Source organism: Globicephala melas, chromosome 11, assembly GCF_963455315.2.
Source record: "Globicephala melas chromosome 11, mGloMel1.2, whole genome shotgun sequence".
NCBI classification, from domain to species: Eukaryota; Metazoa; Chordata; class Mammalia; order Artiodactyla; family Delphinidae; genus Globicephala; species Globicephala melas.
This window is the reverse complement of record NC_083324.2, coordinates 44,642,608-44,661,831: the sequence shown is the minus strand read 5'-3', so window position 1 is coordinate 44,661,831 and position 19,224 is coordinate 44,642,608. Positions and strand designations below refer to the sequence as shown.

At 42.0% G+C, this 19,224-nt stretch overlaps 1 protein-coding gene across 11 annotated transcripts in view; it reads left to right on the top strand.

The window, feature by feature from the left end:
- The window catches only part of ULK4 (unc-51 like kinase 4), a 523,422-nt gene that overhangs the window by 194,762 nt on the left and 309,436 nt on the right, over positions 1–19,224 (top strand). For all 11 annotated transcript variants that reach the window (XR_009565989.1, XR_009565987.1, XR_009565986.1 and 8 more), the window contains one exon: positions 1,577–1,669. Coding sequence is in view for 1 of the 11 variants with exons in the window: in XM_030846182.2 (XP_030702042.2) it covers positions 1,577–1,669 (93 nt within the window). In the remaining 10 variants the exon portion in view is untranslated. The remainder of the gene's footprint in view (positions 1–1,576; positions 1,670–19,224) is intronic.

Below are 19,224 nucleotides of genomic sequence, written 5' to 3'. Positions count from 1 at the left end.
AATTACTAAAATATGGTACTTCCTGGCTCCTTAAACAGAGTGTTCTACCCAGTTTAACATTTTCTTGACTCACTACCCCCGTTTTGAACATTATGGTGTGTAATGGGCCCTCAGGTCCCATTGGGGGATGAGCGGCTGCTTCCTCTGCGTTAAATGCTCCCTGGACTGCTTTCTGCTAGGAGTTCCTGGGTTTGCTTTCTTTTGTTTTTCCTATGCTTTCAAGCCCCACTTCTTGTAATTCTTGGGTTGTCTTTCTGTAATAGTCCCTCTCCTCCCTTTATTGGCTCCTTTTTTAAGGACTGTGGGCTTAGAGGCTGCATAATTAAGCTTGTTATGTAATGATTTCCAAAATGAGAGTAAATAGGCTCTGAGTGAGAGCCTGGGGCCCTCTTCTCTAGAGGATAAAACATCTGCTTCATGTCATGGAGTTTTAAATACACATTTTGGATTTTTGGAGATGTTCTGCTCCCTCGTTAGTTGGTTGTTCTGGAGAGTTAAGTCGTAAAGTTGATTGGTTAGTTTGTCCATTTATTCATTCATTCATTTGGTGCTTATTAATTGAGCATCTACATGGTGTTGTTTACTGGATAGCTGAACCTAAGTAGGTCACACACAGTATACAGGCCAGCTCTATATCTAGCAGATAACATGGGGGCGCAGTGGAAACTTTGGATGAAGACATTTTGTTTTATTCTCTCTGGTAATACTTTTCATTTCAGGTTCTAAAGTATTAATAAGAATGCCATTCAGCAAAGAGTTGACATAGCAGATCTGAGCCTGCTCTCCTGAGAAAGCCCTGCTTGCAAGGTTGGCCTTGGCTGCCATCTTGGAACTTGGCTTTCAGAGAGCTGCCAGTCAGTGTTTAATTGATGAGGGTAGTGCACAGTGCCCAGACTGTTTGTGCAGACAGTATGGTTTATGCTGGATGCCTGCTTTCATTCTGGGAGTCTGGGATTTTTGATACTTGTTAGGTTGCCTATGCGACCAGTCCCACATGATAAATACCTTGGTCACCTGAGTGTCTAATGGGCTTCCTTGGGCAGTAACATCACGCACACATGCTGCGTTTTTGTGGCTGGGGGGAGAGTGTGCTCTGTGTGACTGCTCGTGGGAGGGAGAGAGGATAAGAAGGTTGGACGTAGAATCTTCCAGCCTCCACCTGTGTCTGTCTCCCTTATGACTCAGCTGTGTGCCCTTGCTGTGCTGCTGTACAAAGTCTGTACTATAAATACAACTGTATGTGAGTCTCATGAGTCCTCTAGAATCCCCGAATGTGAGGGTGGTCTTGCGACACCCAAGACAAATGCCTAATGTTTCTGGGCCTCTTGCTGTGTGTGCAGCTCAATACTGATCATTTTACCTGCATTGTCTCATTGAATTTTCCCAACATCCCTACTCTGTGAGGTAGGTCAGTCTCATCACCACCATTGGCAAATGCCGGTCCTATATCTCCTACATTTATCTCAGTATCTATTTTCTTCCACATGTTTAAAACATGGAATATTGTTTCTGTTGTTCAGAGGAAATGTTAAGTGACAAAAGCACTGAGTGTTTTTTAATCACGTTGTCATTTCAGGTACGAGCACATCCTCACGGAGCCTGACCCCGTACCAGCATATGCTCTGAAGCTGCTAGTTGCCATGACTGAACACAACCCAACTTTTACCAGGTACTGTCACTTCAAATTTTCTTTTCTTTGTTTCTCATCTAGAAAGTGAGTTTTCTGTGTTCTGAAAATGTTGTTAAAGATGATGAGATTCTACAAGGCTTATGTTTGAGTTACCAAAGTGGTAAATTTTCATGTTTTATGGTTTGTAGTATCTGTCATCTGTGGTGTTTTGGGTCATGTTCTCATATTTTTATTCTTTATTAGAGTTTGCATACTGTGGAATTCATAATGCTTTAAAATTATAAATTCTTTAAAGAGAAAATACTAACACATATACTTTTATTCTTTTTAACATCTTTATTGGAGTACAATTGCTTTATAATGTTGTGTTAGTTTCTGCTATATAACAAAGAGAATCAGCTATATGTATACATATATCCCCCTGTCCCCTCCCTCTTGCGTCTCCCTCCTACCCACCCCATCCCACCCCTCTAGGTGGTCACAAAGCACTGAGCTGATCTCCCTGTGCTATGCAGCTGCTTCCCACTAGCTAGGTATTTTACATTTGGTAGTGTATATATGTCAGTGCTACTCTCTCACTTTGTCCCAGCTTACCCTTCCCCCTCCCCGCGTCCTCAAGTCCATTCTCTACGTCTGTGTCTTTATTCCTGTCCTGCCTCTGGTTTCATCAGAACCTTTTTTTTTTTTTTTTTTTTAGATTCCATATGTATGTGTTAGTATACGGTATTTCTTTTTCTCTTTCTGACTTACTTCACTCTGTATGACAGTCTCTAGGTCCATCCACCTCACTACAAATAACTCGATTTCATTTCTTTTTATGGCTGAGTAATATTCCATTGTATATATGTGCCACGTCTTCTTTATCCCTTCATCTGTTGATGGACACGTAGGTTGCTTCCATGTCCTGGCTATTATAAACAGAGCTGCAATGAACATTGTGGTACATGGTTCTTTTTTTTTTTTTCAGCATCTTTATTGAGGTATAATTGCTCTACAATGGTGTGTTAGTTTCTGCTTTATAACAAAGTGAATCAGTTATACATATACATATGTTCCCATATCTCTTCCCTTTTGCATCTTCCTCCCTCCCACCCTCCCTATCCCACCCCTCCAGGAGGTCACAAAGCACCGAGCTGATCTCCCCGTGCTATGCGGCTGCTTCCCACTAGCTATCTACCTTACGTTTGGTAGTGTATATATGTCCATGCCTCTCTCTTGCTTTGTCACAGCTCACCCTTCCCCCTCCCCATATCCTCAAGTCTGTTCTCCAGTAGGTCTGTGTCTTTATTCCTGTCTTACCCCTAGGTTCTTCATGACATTTTTTTTCTTAAATTCCATATATATGTGTTAGCATACGGTATTTGTCTTTCTCTTTCTGACTTACTTCACTCTGTATGGCAGACTCTAGGTCTGTCCACCTCATTACAAATAGCTCAATTTCATTTCTTTTTATGGCTGAGTAATATTCCATTGTATGTATGTGCCACATCTTCTTTATCCATTCATCCGATGATGGGCACTTAGGTTGTTTCCATCTCCGGGCTATTGTAAATAGAGCTGCAATGAACATTTTGGTACATGACTCTTTTTGAATTATGGTTTTCTCAGGGTATATGCCCAGTAGTGGGATTGCTGGGTCATATGATAGTTCTATTTGTAGTTTTTTAAGGAACCTCCATACTGATCTCCATAGTGGCTGTACCAATTCACATTCCCACCAGCAGTGCAGGAGTGTTCCCTTTTCTCCACACCCTCTCCAGCATTTATTGTTTCTAGATATTTTGATGATGGCCATTCTCACTGGTGTGAGGTGATACCTCATTGTAGTTTTGATTTGCATTTCTCTAATATTAATGGCATTGAGCATTCTTTCATGTGTTTGTTGGCAATCTGTATATCTTCTTTGGAGAAATGTCTGTTTAGGTCTTCTGCCCGTTTTTGGATTGGGTTGTTTGTTTTTTTGATATTGAGCTGCATGAGCTGCTTGTATATTTTGGAGATTAATCCTTTGTCCGTTGATTTGTTTGCAAATATTTTCTCCCATTCTGAGGGTTGTCTTTTCGTCTTGTTTATGGTTTCCTTTGCTGTGCAAAAGCTTTGAAATTTCATTAGGTCCCATTTGTTTATTTTTGTTTTTATTTCTGTTTCTCTGGGAGGTGGGTCAAAAAGGATCTTGCTGTGATTTATGTCATAGAGTGTTCTGCCTATGTTTTCCTCTAAGAGTTTTATAGTGTCTGACCTTACATTTAGACTTTAATCCATTTTGAGTTTATTTTTGTATAAATGACTCTACTGCCCAAAGCAACCTACAGATTCATTGCAATCCCTATCAAACTACCAATGTCATTTTTCACAGAACTAGAACAAGAAGTTTCACAATTTGTGTGGAAACACAAAAGACCCTGAATAGCCAAATCAATCTTGAGAAAGAAAAACAGATCTGGCGGAATCAGGCTCCCTGACTTCAGACTATACTACAAAGCTACAGTAATCAAGACAGTATGGTGCTGGCACAAAAACAGAAATATAGATCAATGGAACAGGATAGAAAGCCCAGAGATAAACCCATGCACATATGGTCCCCTAATCTATGACAAGGGAGGCAAGAATATACAATGGAGAAAAGACAGCCTCTTCAATAAGTGGTGCTGGGAAAACTGGACAGCTACATGTAAAAGAATGAAATTAGAACACTCCCTAACACCATACACAAAAATAAACACATATACTTTTAAAAAGTCAGTTCTCGCCTCATTGTACTGAACAATTATTTATTAAATCTCTGTAGTATTTATAGACTATAATTTTTCTGCTTTTTTTTACAATTAATGTTTTTTTAAAAAATAAATTTATTTATTTATTTTTGGCTGCTTTGGGTTTGTTGCTGCGTGTGGGCTTTCTCTAGTTGCAGCGAACGGGCTACTCTTTGTTGCGGTGCATGGGCTTCTCATTGTGGTGGCTTCTCTTGTTGTGGAGCACGGGCTCTAGGCGCACGGGCTTCAGTAGTTGTGGCACGTGGGCTCAGTAGTTGTGGCTCGTGGGCTTTAGAGTGCAGGCTCAGTAGTTGTGGTGCACAGGCTTCATTGCTCCGTGGCATGTGGGACCTTCCCTGACTAGAGCTCGAACCCACGTCCCCAGCATTGGCAGGCGGATTCTTAACCTGTGCGCCACCAGTTAAGTCCTTATTATTTATTTATTTTTTTAGTTGACATATTTTCATTGTGTAGTGGAGAGCTTTTTGTCTTTATTGAAGACCCTACCTGTGATGATACCAAATTTTTTAGTGCTAGTTGCCTAGGGTAGCAGCAGCTGCTTCACACTTGCAAAGAACGGTTTTTCAGAGAGCACCCAACTCTGCAGAAAGGCAAGAGAAGAGTTGTTGCTTTCAAACAAGAAGACTAGTTTTGGTTGTATGGGTGATGTGTGAGGACCTTTTGGGTTTGGATCCTGTACCTGTAGGTGCAGTGCACCTGTAGAGTTTCCCTTTGATCTTTCTCAGAGAACTAAATCATACAGTCCCAACCACCTGGATTTCACCTGGTCTTCTGTTTACAAATCCTGCATAGTGATGAGCCAGCATCATATTGTTAGTGCTGAACAAGAAAGGCTATTTGTAGAGTATCTGTATTGAGTGAAAGGCTGACCTAAGACAACCTTCGCAAGGGGTGTGCCAGGGCCCGGGGTATGCCATGACCCAGTCACAGGGCTGCCCTGGTGCTCTGGGTCTTCAGGTCAGCCACAGTGTGGGGCCTGTCACAGCTCTCAGGCCTATGTCCTGCTGTGAGCAGCCTCATTTGTTTCCAGAGAGTGACATATAAACATTACCCTGTACTCCCTGTTCCACGTTGCAAAAGAATTTGGGGAGCACTTAACCCTTTATATTGTTGGCAATTCTGAATCCTGTGTTTCTGTAGTCTTTTAAAAGTCTGTCCAATGCGCCTTCTAAATTTCTCACTCAGAAGGCACCATTCTCTATTCCTACAGAAGAAGTTTATGTCTAAAGAGTGATCTGTGTTAGGAGTTAAAGCCAAATTCAGATAGTTGTTTCTTTTCTGGACCTTTGATACCAAGTGGGAATAATGTATACTGATTTTATCCTTTCATTAGATTGAACAGATTGCATTTCCTTTTTTTTTATGTTGACTCTTGCTCATTGATGTGGCATGTTTTCAGGCTACTTTCTCTTCTTGCCAATTCCTTATTAAATTCATCTGAATATCCTCATATTGAGGGAAAAAACCTAGTGAGATGGAAACAGATAACTGATGACCTATAACCTTTTTATTTTAAAATGGTTAGACAATAGGTTTAGAAGTCAGTTTATTTTTTGTTTTAGTTTGCAAGCAGAATTCAATGGATTAATTTTTATAAACTTTTTCCTTTGTTTTCCTTGCATAATTAATACTTGAATATGTTGTCTTTGTATTAAATTCCAACACTATGATCAAGAGGTCCCCTGGGCTTCCTCATTCCCCACCACTGCTGCGCAGGTCTCTCCCCCAGGGCTAATACTTGTTATTATTTTGGTGAGTGTCCTTCCTGAACTTTTTGGGGGGCTGTTTAAATTCAGTATGTATAGCTTTGCTTTGTGGTGGTCAGTTTTTTAAAAAATCATAGATAGTATCATTGGGTATGTGTTTTTCTGAAATTTGCCTTTTCATTTATCAAAATTATTTGAAGATCTTTTTGTATCAGTATTTATTCACAGTCTTGGCAATATCTTTGCCAAAATTACGGGTGAAAATGGGATTTCATTTCATTTTGCATTCACTTATCTACTGATAAACTCGAACCTCTTAGTATTTATTCACTAAATTCAATAGTAAAAGGTCCACAGCCTTCAACTGTCAGTTCTACTTCTAATTATCTGTTCAAGAGAAAAACTCATATATACACAAAGATTTCTGCCTAGGCAAATAATTTTTAAAATGAGAAAAATGGTTTTAAAATTAAGTTATGTTATAGCTATAATAAACACAACTATGTAAGGGTTTGAAAGGGCAAGATACATTTTGAATACTGCTCTACAAAAATATCCTAATAATTTTGTAAACTGAAATTGTTTATCACCCCCAAACCCCATTTAAATACCACTTTGCCTTTTGTAGGGTCTCTTTCTGTCTTCACTGTTCTCCTCTGTTTGCCTTTTCTCTTGAAACAGGATATTAAAATGAGAGTTGTCCCATGTCGATTTTGGCTGGGGCTCCAGAGGTCAAGAGCAAAGCATTAAAGGCCTGTTTCCACCCACCCGCTCTCTTCTCCCCAACCCCTTCTAAAGGGAGGTGCTAGATCCCACAGGCCGTAGCAACCTGTGTGCATTTTGCAAAATCCATTCATATACCTTGAAGCGGGGGGTGGGGGAAAGGAAGTTTTTTATTTCCCTAACTGGATTTTCTTTTTTTTCAAAAACGAATTTTAAGTGCAACATTTCAAAATGGGTAATACATTTCTATTTGGGGGAAAAAAACAATATAAAAAGATAATACCGAGAAGACCTGTTCCTTCCTCTCACCACTGTGGTCTTTCCTCATCTTCCCATTATATCCCTACGGCTGACTGCTTTATTCCTTTTATGTCCAAAGGCAAACTAATGTGACTGTGTGTTTTGTCATCTCTCCCTTTCACACACAAATAGCATATTATGTATGTTTTTCTACCCTATGACTTTTTTCCCCGATTTTGTTTCTATGTCGATACATAGAGAGCTTCCACGTTGTGTTTTACAGTTATAAACTCTTCCATTGTATAGATATACCATACTTTGTCTCATTAATGTCTAATGGATAGACTTGAGTTCTTTCTAATCTAGTGATAGAGCAAAGAATGAATAATCTTATATTCATACTTCATTTTGTATGTATGCATGTACGTCTTACAGGCTAAATCCCTAGATATGGTATTTGTGTATCAAAGGATAAATGCACTTAAAATTTGTTTTCGGGTTCGGCCAACTTGCCCTATGGTGGGGACTTTACCATTTTGCATCTCCAAAGGACATGTTTGAGGATACCTGGCCCCCTACAACCTTGCTATCAGAATTTGTTGTTAAACTTTGGAACTTTGCCAGGGTGATGAGAGGTTATTTCATTGTAATTTTAATTTGCATTTTCCTTTTCATGAGTGCAGTTGAATACTTCTTTATATGGTTAAGGACCATTTGTATTTTGCTTTTTGCTCATGTTCTTTGCCATCAGTCCTTGGTCTTGGCAATGCCACCCTTCAAACTGAAACACCTCCTGCTTGGCTTTCCATTGCACAAATACGTTACAGGGCACTAATCCGTTTTACGTCTAACAGTGGCTACACTATTCCTATTTTTTTTTGCTGTCGTGAGTAGCGTGACCATGGCTGTTACTTTGTATGCTACTTGTGAATCCATGTACGTGTCTCCATTGTGTATCCCTTCTAGAATGGAAATACTGTCTCACAGAGCTTGTGCTTGCCCAGATCCAGTAGATACTGCCAAGCAGTTTTCCAAATTGGTTGTACCAATTTACATTCCTACTAGCATTGTTCACAAGGTCTGGTTGTCATGTAAGCTTTTAATTCTTTTTTTTTTTCCTGCGGTACGCGGGCCTCTCACTGTTGTGGCCTCTCCCGTTGCAGAGCAACAGGCTCCAGACGCGCAGGCTCAGCGGCCATGGCTCACGGGCCCAGCCGCCCCGCGGCATGTGGGAACTTCCTGGACCGGGTCACGAACCCGTGTCCCCTGCATCGGCAGGCGGACTCTCAACCACTGCGCCACCAGGGAAGCCCTAAAATTTTTTTTTTAAGTCAGGTTTATTGAAGTATAAGCTTACATAGAGTAAAATTCACTCATTTTAGGTACGCAGTTCTCTGAGTTTTGAGAAACATACACCATCATGCAACCATCACCACTATCAAGATAGAGTATTTCCATCATTCCAAAATGTTCCCTCATGCCCCTTTGATTGTTAGCTTATAAAAATTCTGTTTGCCTGGAGAATGATATGACCAGACTGATTTTAAGTTTCATTTTAATTTTTAAAATTTATTTTTTAAGAGTTAATATATAACACATTTCAAATTTCAGTGTTTGAAAGAGTTTACATAGAAAAGCATATTTTCACCCCAGAGATAGCCACCCTTTGACCAGTTTGTATGTGTGTGTATATTATCTTTCACATATATGGTAGTATGTCGACTGCACCATTCTATACTTCTTTTCAAAAATATGTATAACAGCTTTATTGAGATATAATTCACATACCATCTGTACTTTTTAAAAAAACAGATACATAGTATTACATTTTATGAATATTCCGTGTTTATTTAACAAGTCACCTTTTGGTGAACATTTATGTTTTTCTAATCTGTTGGTATTATAAAACAAGGCTACAATTAATAATTAATTATTCATCATGTGTGTATATATATGGATAAGATAAATAATGAGAGGTGGAATTGCTTCATCACAGGGTACATAATATCATCTGGGGATCTTTTTTTTGCTGTACGCGGGCCTCTCACTGTTGCGGCCTCTCCCATTGCGGAGCATAGGCTCCAGACGCGCAGGCCCAGCGGCCATGGCTCACGGGCCTAGCCGCTCCGCGGCATGTGGGATCCTCCCAGACCGGGGCACGAACCCGTGTCCCCTGCATCGGCAGGCGGACTCTCAACCACTGCACCACCAGGGAAGCCCTGGGGATCTTTTAAAAAGTCTAAAACCCAGGCCAATTAAATCACAATCGCTAAGGCTGGACATAGACATCAGTAGTTTTTGAAGCTCACCAGGTGATTACAGCGTGCACAGAAGAGGATTTTCTTTTTCTATTTCAATTGAGACCTGTTTCTCTGCCTTTTCATTTTGCTTAACTTACTCTGCCTCTGTAAATTTAGGTGAAACACTTAGAGGTTGCTGTCTTGAAGTGTTGTCCTTATATGGGAGTGTCCCTGTGTAGACTGCGCGTGCCCAGTGCCTTTCTTGGGATATCTGGATTTGACGTGGACCCAAGTCACATCAGTGAGTGCTGGCAGCTCTCTCCTAGGTGGGGGTGGAGCTGGAGATGGAGGGGCTAGAGCTGGCGCCAGGTGTGAGGCAGGACCACCCCTCTGCTCAGTGGCCATCACCACCTAACAGGGGCAGGGTCTGATCCCAGGTTGTAGAGCAGAGGCCCTAACGGTTGGGCCGGAGCTGGCTCTTTGCCTTTAAGCATGTGCCTTCCCTGCTCCGTGCCCTGGGACCCTTGCCCCAGAGGAGGCAGTGCTGAAGTAAGGGGTCCCGTGGGGGCTTTTGGCCCATGTCAGCTGCAGACAGAGGTTCGATCTGTCTCCAGTGCTCCTCCTGCAGAGGCACCAGCAGTTGTTTCCCTTGCTCTGCTCAGACACAGTGAGTCCAAGTCCCCTTCGTCCCTCACAGCCGCCCACTCCCCTAGAGCAGTCCTCAGTTTGCACTCTCCATCCTGCCTCGGGGACGAGCCAGCATGCACTTGTGCAGGAGTGGAGTCCAGGCTTCCCACAGCCCTCCTGTCGGTCCCAGTGGTCCTCCAGCCAGCCAAGGGGGCTCATCTCCCCTGTGTAGGACCCCAGGGTTGGGGCCCAATCTGTGGCTCACAGCACTCCCTCTCCAGGGCGGGTCTCCACCCGTGTATCTTCCCCTTTCCTCTGAGTTCCCTCCCAGTGGCACACGTCCCAGCCTGATTGCTTTTCTTCCCTTCCTACCCAATTACTTATGGATCTTTATCCCAGCCTTAGTTGTACAGAAGTCTTTTTTGCCAGTTTCCAGTTAGTTTTCAGTGAGAAGTGTTCCTCATGTGGATGTATTTTTGATGTGTTTGCGGGGGAAGCCGAGGTCCACATCCTCCCCCTCTGCCATCTTGATAGATCTCCCACTGTTGTTAACTATTTTTTGAAGGTAAAATATCTTACATTCTTATGGAAGATTTTATAGATGGATGTGTTTATGTTATACTGTCTGGTTGTAGGGAAATCCGGAGTGTATACACACGTATTAGGATGTCTGTCTGCTTTCCTTGTAAACGATTTTTTGATTTGTGACCCTGTTGAGTTTGTGACCCCTGGACTTTAGACAGGATGCTTATTTCAACAAAGGAATCTTTTCTCATTGTTTTCTTTCAACACAGATGTGAATTCATGGTTACATGAATACTTAGCAGCTATTTCGGGGTCAGGAGTGTATGGTTTCAGATTGCTTTTCTGGTGTGACATTTACAAGGCAACCACTTAGAGTTTACTGTACACCTTTAAAAGTAGTGGTTCCCCAGTTGTGTACAATAGAGTGCTGGTAAATCCTAGTAGGGGTTCAGTAAAGCTTTTTGTGTTTCACAAGGCATCCTTATCTGTAGGCTTTCCCTGGTTGTCTAAAACAGAGATTCACAAGCTCTGGCCCACAGGGCCAGGGCCTGTGAGGTAAGAGTGGGGGTTATGCTGTTAAAGAGTTGTGCAGCCTAAGCGGGCTTCCCTGGTGGCGCAGTGGTTGAGAGTCCGCCTGCCGATGCAGGGGACACGGGTTCGTGCCCCGGTCCGGGAGGATCCCACATGCAGCGGAGCGGCTGGGCCCGTGAGCCATGGCCGCTGAGCCTGCGTGTCCGGAGCCTGTGCTCCGCAACGGGAGAGGCCACAACAGTGAGAGGCCTGCGTACCGCAAAAAAAAAAAAAAAAAAAAAAGAGTTGTGCAGCCTACAGACACAGACGAATTTGAGGCACAGAGAACTTGCGTCTGGCAAAGCCTAAAGATATACTTTCTAGCCCTTTTCAGAGCATGTTTCCTGACTGCTGAACTGAAGGAGTACAATTTTTTTGTCTTTATTCATGAGAATAGAGAAATATTAGAACATTAGCACTATATGAGACTTTGGGGAGATCATTAAAATGTACATTAACAAAAAATTACTCTTGATCGCTGAGATCAACACACCAGGAAATGACTGCCCTCAAAGAGAGGGTGTGTTACACTCACAGATTACGAGAGGAGGGAGCACACCACGCCACGGGCAGCCACGTGGGGAAGCAACAGAGGCAGTCGGGAGGCAGAGGAAGGAAGAGGAGAACATGGGCCAGAGCCTTTGTTGTAGTTGACAAGGGTAGGAGTGGGTGAGCAGGCTTAGGATTGGCTTCTCAAATCATTTCAGTGGGCTCTGAGGTGTGGGGTTTATCTCTACTTAGCTGGTACCTGGCCCTGGGATGGTCAGGGCAGGGAAACAGTGGCCTGGAGTTTAAGAGCTCCATATAAAGGAGGCTGTTGGGGGTTTGGTTGGCTTGCATAGGAAAGGCGAGCTCAAAGGAGAGTAGTTTGCTATCTCTGGGAACTGTCTGGCCCTGGGAGGGGCCTTCCCCCCAGAGTTAGTAAGATCTTAAGATGTCAAAGAATCAAAAATACAGAATAAAAAGACATGATTAGTATCCTGGGCCGATGTCTTCATGTGTAAACATGAGGAAAGTGAGGCCCCAGAGGGAATTTGTGTGCCCCAGACACCATAGTCAATGCGAAGAAGATCAGGTTTCAGATCTAGACCTCCCAGTCCCCTGTTGTTTGTACTTATCCAGCAGAGCCACATTTTCAAAGACACCCAAGTGAATATCACAGTGGATTTTGAAATAGGATTGTTTTAAGTTTCTTTGTGTCACATTTACCTGTAAGAGTGGTCCAGTTCCTCAACATACTTGTCTTCAGTGTCGTGTGGATCTGATAATAGCACACGCATGATTCTCCTTTGTTTCCCTCTGCCATCATCGTTAGGTTCTGGCACTCCTCTCTCTCTATTTTTATCATTGAGGCAGCTCTTGGCACAATTCTGGTTAGTAATATCCTGGTTGCTGACCTGTGCCTTCCCTCACTCTCCTGGATTTTGAACCCTCCTCTGCTCATGACTTAAACCACACTTACAGGGTTGAAATCCTTCCTTATTATGTTAATTATGATATAATGCATCATCCTGTCTCCTACAGGAATTAATGTAAGTCTTTTGTTTTTAAATAAACTTATTTATTTTATTTATTATTTTTATTTATTTATTTATTAGTTTTGGCTGTGTTGGATCTTTGCCGCTGTACGCGGCTCTCTCCACTTGCCGTGAGCAGGGGCTACTCTTCGCTGCGGTGCATGGGCCCCTCACTGCGGTGGCCTCTCCTGTTGCAGAGCACGTGCTCCAGAGTGCACAGGCTTCAGTAGATGTGGCGCGTGGGCTCAGTAGTTGTGGCTCGTGGGCTCTAGAGCGCAGGCTCAGCAGCTGCGGCACACAGGCTCAGCCGGTCCGTGGCATGTGGGATCTTCCCGGACCAGGGCTTGAACCTGTGTCCCCCGCACCGGCAGGCGGACTCCCAACCACTGCGCCACTAGGGAAGCCCCTAACGTAAGTCTTTACGTAAGCACTCATGGAGTAGGTATTAAATTAATTCTCTCCAACCATCCCAGTCTTCTGATAGAATTATGGAAGGACACCAATCTAGAGCCTTAGGAGTTTGATCCAAGGCATTCTGTTTTCCTTAGTGCTTTGTGAGGAAGATCAACAGTAATTGATCCAAATCTGTTTTGATGTTTTTAAAAATCTTTTCAGGAAATAAAAAACTCTTATGTGAGTTTTTCCTGGTGCAAGTGGTAGTAATACTTCTGCTTATTTTCTTCTATTATCTTGTTCATCATCACAGAGATTTCCCCTAAGTTCCTGGTGACTTGGTACACGCTTTATTGCCTAACCTTACTGTATGGGGATCAGTTGGGTCCATTGAGACTGTTGATCTCGGTCCTTAGAAACAACTTAATCTCTTGAATCTGTATTCCCATAGCAACCCTGTATGCTGGAGGCTTACTCACTTCAGTTATCCTCCTCTGATTCTCATGGGACCAGAGACAACTTTCCTTATGGAGTGGCAACCAGGGCCTGGCCAAGAGCCCAACATGCTGATGTGTCTTTGGTCACATGATGCCTGGGCTTGAGCCACTCACTTGTCGTGTTGGAAGCCAGCATTTAGTTGAAGTCTTTGGTCAGAGCAGTCCCTGGCATTTTGGGGGCTACAATCAACAATAATTCGCAGTTCCTTCCTTCTTTATTTAAATAGACGTTAAGGGATTTTTAACAGAATGCCCCCTAATGTTTCCTCTTGAAGTAGTTCCTTACTTGCCCACAAGAAAGTTCATTTGTTTCTTTTCTCTTCTTCACAAAGTCTCTTGAAGGTTTACAGTTCATTTCCATTGTAGAATTATGGAACTTCAGGGCAGAATCAGCTTTGATATTTTTCTACCTACAGGAAAAGTTAGTATTATTTATTCATTCACTGAGTCACCTCACAAATAGTTGTGTTCTCTGAGTTGGACAAAACATACACGGTCCTGATTTTCATGGAGCTTATGAATGCATGGGGGTAATAGACAATAAACAAGGAAATCAATTAAAAAAACCCATGATTTCAGCTAGTGATGTAAGTGGTGTACAGAACAGTAAAGCGGGGTTAGAGAATGGAGAGTGATGGGCTGGGGTCAGCTGTTTTCAAGAGGGTGGTTAATAACGAGCTTCTTTGGGAAGGTGACAACATACAAGATTGAGGTGACGAGCTGCATTAATGCTAGCTTCATTATTAAAGAAGCAAGCCTCTGATTTTCTGCAACTTTCAGCTGAGGGGAATAACAACAGTGTCAGATGCTGCTGCGAGTGTAGGTAAGATGAGGATGGAGAATTAACCATTAGAGCTGGCAAGAGGAGCGATTTCTTAGGGGTTATTTTTGGTGGCATTCAGGGGCAAAAGCCTGGTGGAGTTCACTGAGAAGGGAATGATGAGGTGGCGACAGGGAACATCAGTAATTCTAAAGAGAGTTTTGCTATAAAGCAGAGCTGGAAAATGGGGAGCTGGAGGGAGATACAGGATCAAAGCAATTTTGTCGTTCTGAATATTTTAGTGATGTTTTTATGTTGATGAGGATCATCTAGTGCAGAGGTTGGTAAACTACAGCTTAGGGGCCAAATCCAGCGCACCTGCTTTGGTAAATAAAATGTTATCAGCACACAGCCACACTGATTCATTTATTTATTTATTCATTTATTTATTGTTTGTGGCTGCTACAGTGGCAGAGCTGGGTAGTTTTGAAAGAGACCACATGACCTGCAAAGCCAGGAGTATTTACTTCTGGCCCTCAACTGGAACAATTTCCCAACCCTTGATCTCATCGGAAGGGTAAAACTGATGAAGCAACAGGGTGAGCAGTGCCTTGTTAGACTGATATCCTTGCCTCCTAGGTGGGTAGCCCCTGCAATGCTCCCTAAGGGGGAGGTGTTAGAATCCAGTGCACGGGCGCAGGGGTAATTGAGCCCGGAAGTTAGGAAGTGTTGCTCTGCCTCTGGGATGCTTGAAAGTGAGACTTTTGAAGTGGTGCAATTAGTAGTCATAAAACTGTCTAGAAACTGGGTGCCTGAGGGGGGATTAGAAAAGAGTTTGGAAGTGATGAGGTCATTGAGTTGAGTGGTCAAGGTACTGAATTCTTATTTGGGTAACTGGAAACTATGTTCTGTATTCCTATTTTTAGACTATTTATAAAAACGAACTGTACTAAAGCCTCAATGTTGTCTACATATTTCTGTTTGGGGCTGTTGCCATTTGTTACTATCCTTCGTTTCCTACTTTCAGATAGAGAGTAAAATGGTAACTATTACTGTGATTATTGTGGTCATTATTTTTTATGAGTTCCTCTTTTTATACTTGCGTTTTAAAAAATTATTAAGACATTATTTTCTCTATGGAAAATGCATTATATTTCCCTTATTAAACTGTTTAAGCATGCTCAGAATTACTATTTATTCTTAGCTCTTTGAGGTAGGACAGAGCTCAGTCCTCCCTGGAACCCTGCTTAGAGGTGTTTTTTAGCCTGGGTCTTCTATCTAGAGTAGATATCTTCTGCCTAGAAACATATCTAACCATAGAATGTTGGTTAAATCTCAGGTGTGCTATGCCCTTGGCCATATTTTATCACCTGCTCATTACTTGCTCAGACTTAAGCATTAGAGACACAGTTTGGGCCTGTGATTCTCCATGTCTTCCCTGGTGCAGCTTGATGGAACCTTGGAGTGGTGGGCAGTGTGTGCAGCTCATAGGTCCCTGGTCATTTCCTCCTCAGCTGTTCACTGTCAAGAGCCTTAGGCTTCGTGCGCCCCTAGACAGAGCCAGAGACTGTTCTGCAGACTCTGTGGCCATTGTAGAGATGACATGAAAGCGCTGGGAAGATAGTACTGCTCACATACCACAGTTCTTTTAGCGCAAGAGTCTAGCCTGGGCTGTCAGAGCATAATGCGAATTCTGGGACTGCATTCCAAGCCTCCCAAGTAATTGAACACTGGGCTTAATTCAGTGGCAGGCTCCTCAATTCACCAGTCATTATTAGGGAATGAGTCAGTCACGTAGAGAAACCTTTCTCTGGGTTTTGTGCCAACTGTTTTATAGGTGTGAGTCCGCAGTGAGCTTTTCCTGCCAGTTCTATGAGGAAGTGAAAGCTCTAAGTGGCCTGTGTGCCAGTAGAGATGAGACCTTCCCCTTGGACAGTTCTAGGGTGAGAGTGTCAGTGTCCATGGCTAGATGGCAGTCGTGGGCATTGGTAAACCCAAAACCTTCAGTAGCTTTCGTAAGCCATTGCCGTCTAAATACTGATATCCTTCAGTAGAACACTTGATTTCTCATTTACATATAGGGTATGCCATCAGAGCAATCTACTTTATTCTTTACCATAATAAACAGTTTTCCATTTCTTTATCCAGCCACCATAGGCATCATTATCTTTAGGATTTAAAAGGAGTACTCTTTAAATTATTTGTTTATTTAACATCAGATTAACATCTTCATTTAATTGGTTCGTTAAGGAATATGTCAAGATGACAGTTGAACCAATGGCCTCAGACCAGAATATTAATGTATGATATGTTTATTTTGACTGATGCATTTATTTATCTTTGCTTGGTGGGAGTTTCCAACTTTTCTTATTTGCGTCTTTGATTCTTTTTGACTCATCAGCTAATGCCTTTTGGGTATTTTGTACTTGTAAAACAAATTTGTTTTACTTCAGATGGTGTTAAAATGTGCAGCACTGGGGACTTCCCTGGTGGCGCAGTGACTAAGACTCCACATTCCCAATGCAGGGGGCTCGGGTTCGATCCCTGGTCAGGGAACTAGATCCCACATGCATGCTTCAACTAAGAGTTCAGAGGCCCCAACTAAGGAGCCCACGTGCCACAACTAAGAGCCTGCCTGCCACAACTACTACCCACCACAATCAAATAAATAAATATTAATAGATAAATAAATAAAATGACTTGGCTGAAGAGGCCCACCAAGTCACTAAAAGAGCCTTCATTTAAAAAAAAAAAAGGGCAGCAGTGAAAACGGTGGCAAAAGGGAAAAGATAACATTGGCAATGAAACATTTCTATATTTCGTACTTATACAGTTATTAGGTCTCTTTATGAATCATAGTTAATTTAGGAACCTTTGTTTACTTGGTTATTACAGCCAGCGAACCATCATGGCATCCTAACTGTAGAAATAACAGCTAAACAAAGTCTTTTGACATGATCGGTGTACCTTCTGAAGTCTGAAAGAATAAGTCCCTTGATAATTTTTGGCAAGATTTAGCCTCATATTTCTGTTGTCATGTTTGCACTTTCTTTTGGTGATTTACCAAGGTAATGGACCATTTTAGAATTAGCAATGTACTTATGCTGCAGACTCGTCGTTGTTGTTAATCTACTGTTGATGAAGCCAGGCGTTGTCTGAATCCATCACATACACCTGTCACTGTCAGTCATCTTTATAGAACAAAGTGAAATCCAACCGAGTGGAATGTAACATGAGGCACAAAGCACAGATTACCAATTCAGTCCTCTTGTTTCAACACCACCCCTCTTCCATGTCAGGTTTTCTGATTTTATATGATGACAGTTATTGGTCAGAATATATTACAGTGTTTGCTGTACAGACGGGGCCTTTGTCACGTAATTAAAGAGCATGAGAGCTGCCAGACTAAACAGTGGTCTGAGTTTCAAATAATGTTCTGCGACTTCCTTGGCACATTTTTATCACCATCTCGAACATGTGTTATTACTTAGTATTCTTTACCATAGCTAGATTACAGAGGAAAACAACCCAGGCAGTGAAGGAGACTAACCCTGGTTCTTCAAGGAGATAAATGCCTCCGAGATACCTTGTACCCTCAGAATGCACCATTTTTGTGTGTGCATCTCTCTGCTTGTACTCATACATCCTGCTTAAACCAGCTGTTTACAAAGTCAACATAACGGTCAGCTTTTACGGACAGACTTCATTAGTTATCTTGAAATTCTAAAGAAGGGTAGGCCCAAAGGGCAAATGGACAAAGAACTTGAAATAAACATGAAAAAAAAGAGCCCCCCTCATTAGTAATCAAAGAAAATTCCACTACGATGATAAAAAACATCAAACTGGTAGAGTTTTTTAAAAAAATAGCACTTGTTCAGAGGCTAGTGAAACATACACTGTCATAAATTGGTACATCTTTTATGACAGGCAAACTGACAGTATGTATTAAACCTTAAATGTAGCCTTTGATTCCACTTCTAGGAATTCATCCTAAGAAAATAGTACAAGATATACACAAATACTTATATACAAGAATGTCCATTAAAACATGATTTAAAACAGCAACAACAATATTAGTAAAGACAGCTGGTATCTGTCTTTACAGAGAGCTTTGTATGTAACAGGCAGGGCTGGGTGCTTCACAGGCACAACCTTATTTGCTCCTTACCATCAGGAAGGGAAGTAGGCAGTGGTATCACACGGGAGGAAAGTAACGCTTGGAGTTATGTGTGCAGAGCTAGGAAGATTGAATGAGAAGTTGAACTCATTTGACACGATTCCTTAACCATTACATTTGTTTTTTTCCCTAAAGAATACTAGTAAAAAGTGGAAAACAGGGTTTCCCTGGTGGCGCAGTGGTTGAGAGTCCACCTGCCGATTCAGGGCACATGGGTTCGTGCCCCGATCCGGGAAGATCCCACATGCCGTGGAGCGGCTGGGCCCGTGAGCCATGGCCGCTGAGCCTGCGTGTCTGGAGCCTGTGCTCCGCAGTGGGAGAGGCCACAACACTGAGAGGCCCGTGTACCGCAAAAAAAAAAAAAAAAAAAAGAGGAAAACAGGGGTCCATCAATAGAGGACTCGTTAAATACAATGTAGGGTAGAAAAGTATACAATGGAATATTACTCAGCCATAAAGAAGAATGAAATAATGCTATCTGCAGCAACATGGATGGACCTAGAGATTATCATAGTAAGTGAAGTAAGCCAGACAGAGAAAGACAAATATTGTATGATATTGCTTATATGTGGAATCTAAAAAAATGATTGAAATGAACTTATTTACAAAACAGAAACAGACCCACAGACATAGAAAACAAACTTATGGTTATCAAAGGGGAAAGGAGGGGAGTTTGGGATTAACAGATAAACACAACTATATATAAAATAGACAACCAACAAGAATCTACTGTATAGCACAGGGAACTATACTCAATATTTTGTAATAACCTATAAGGGAAAAGAATCTAAAAAAGGATATATATATATATATATATAAAAAATATATGTGTATATATATATGTA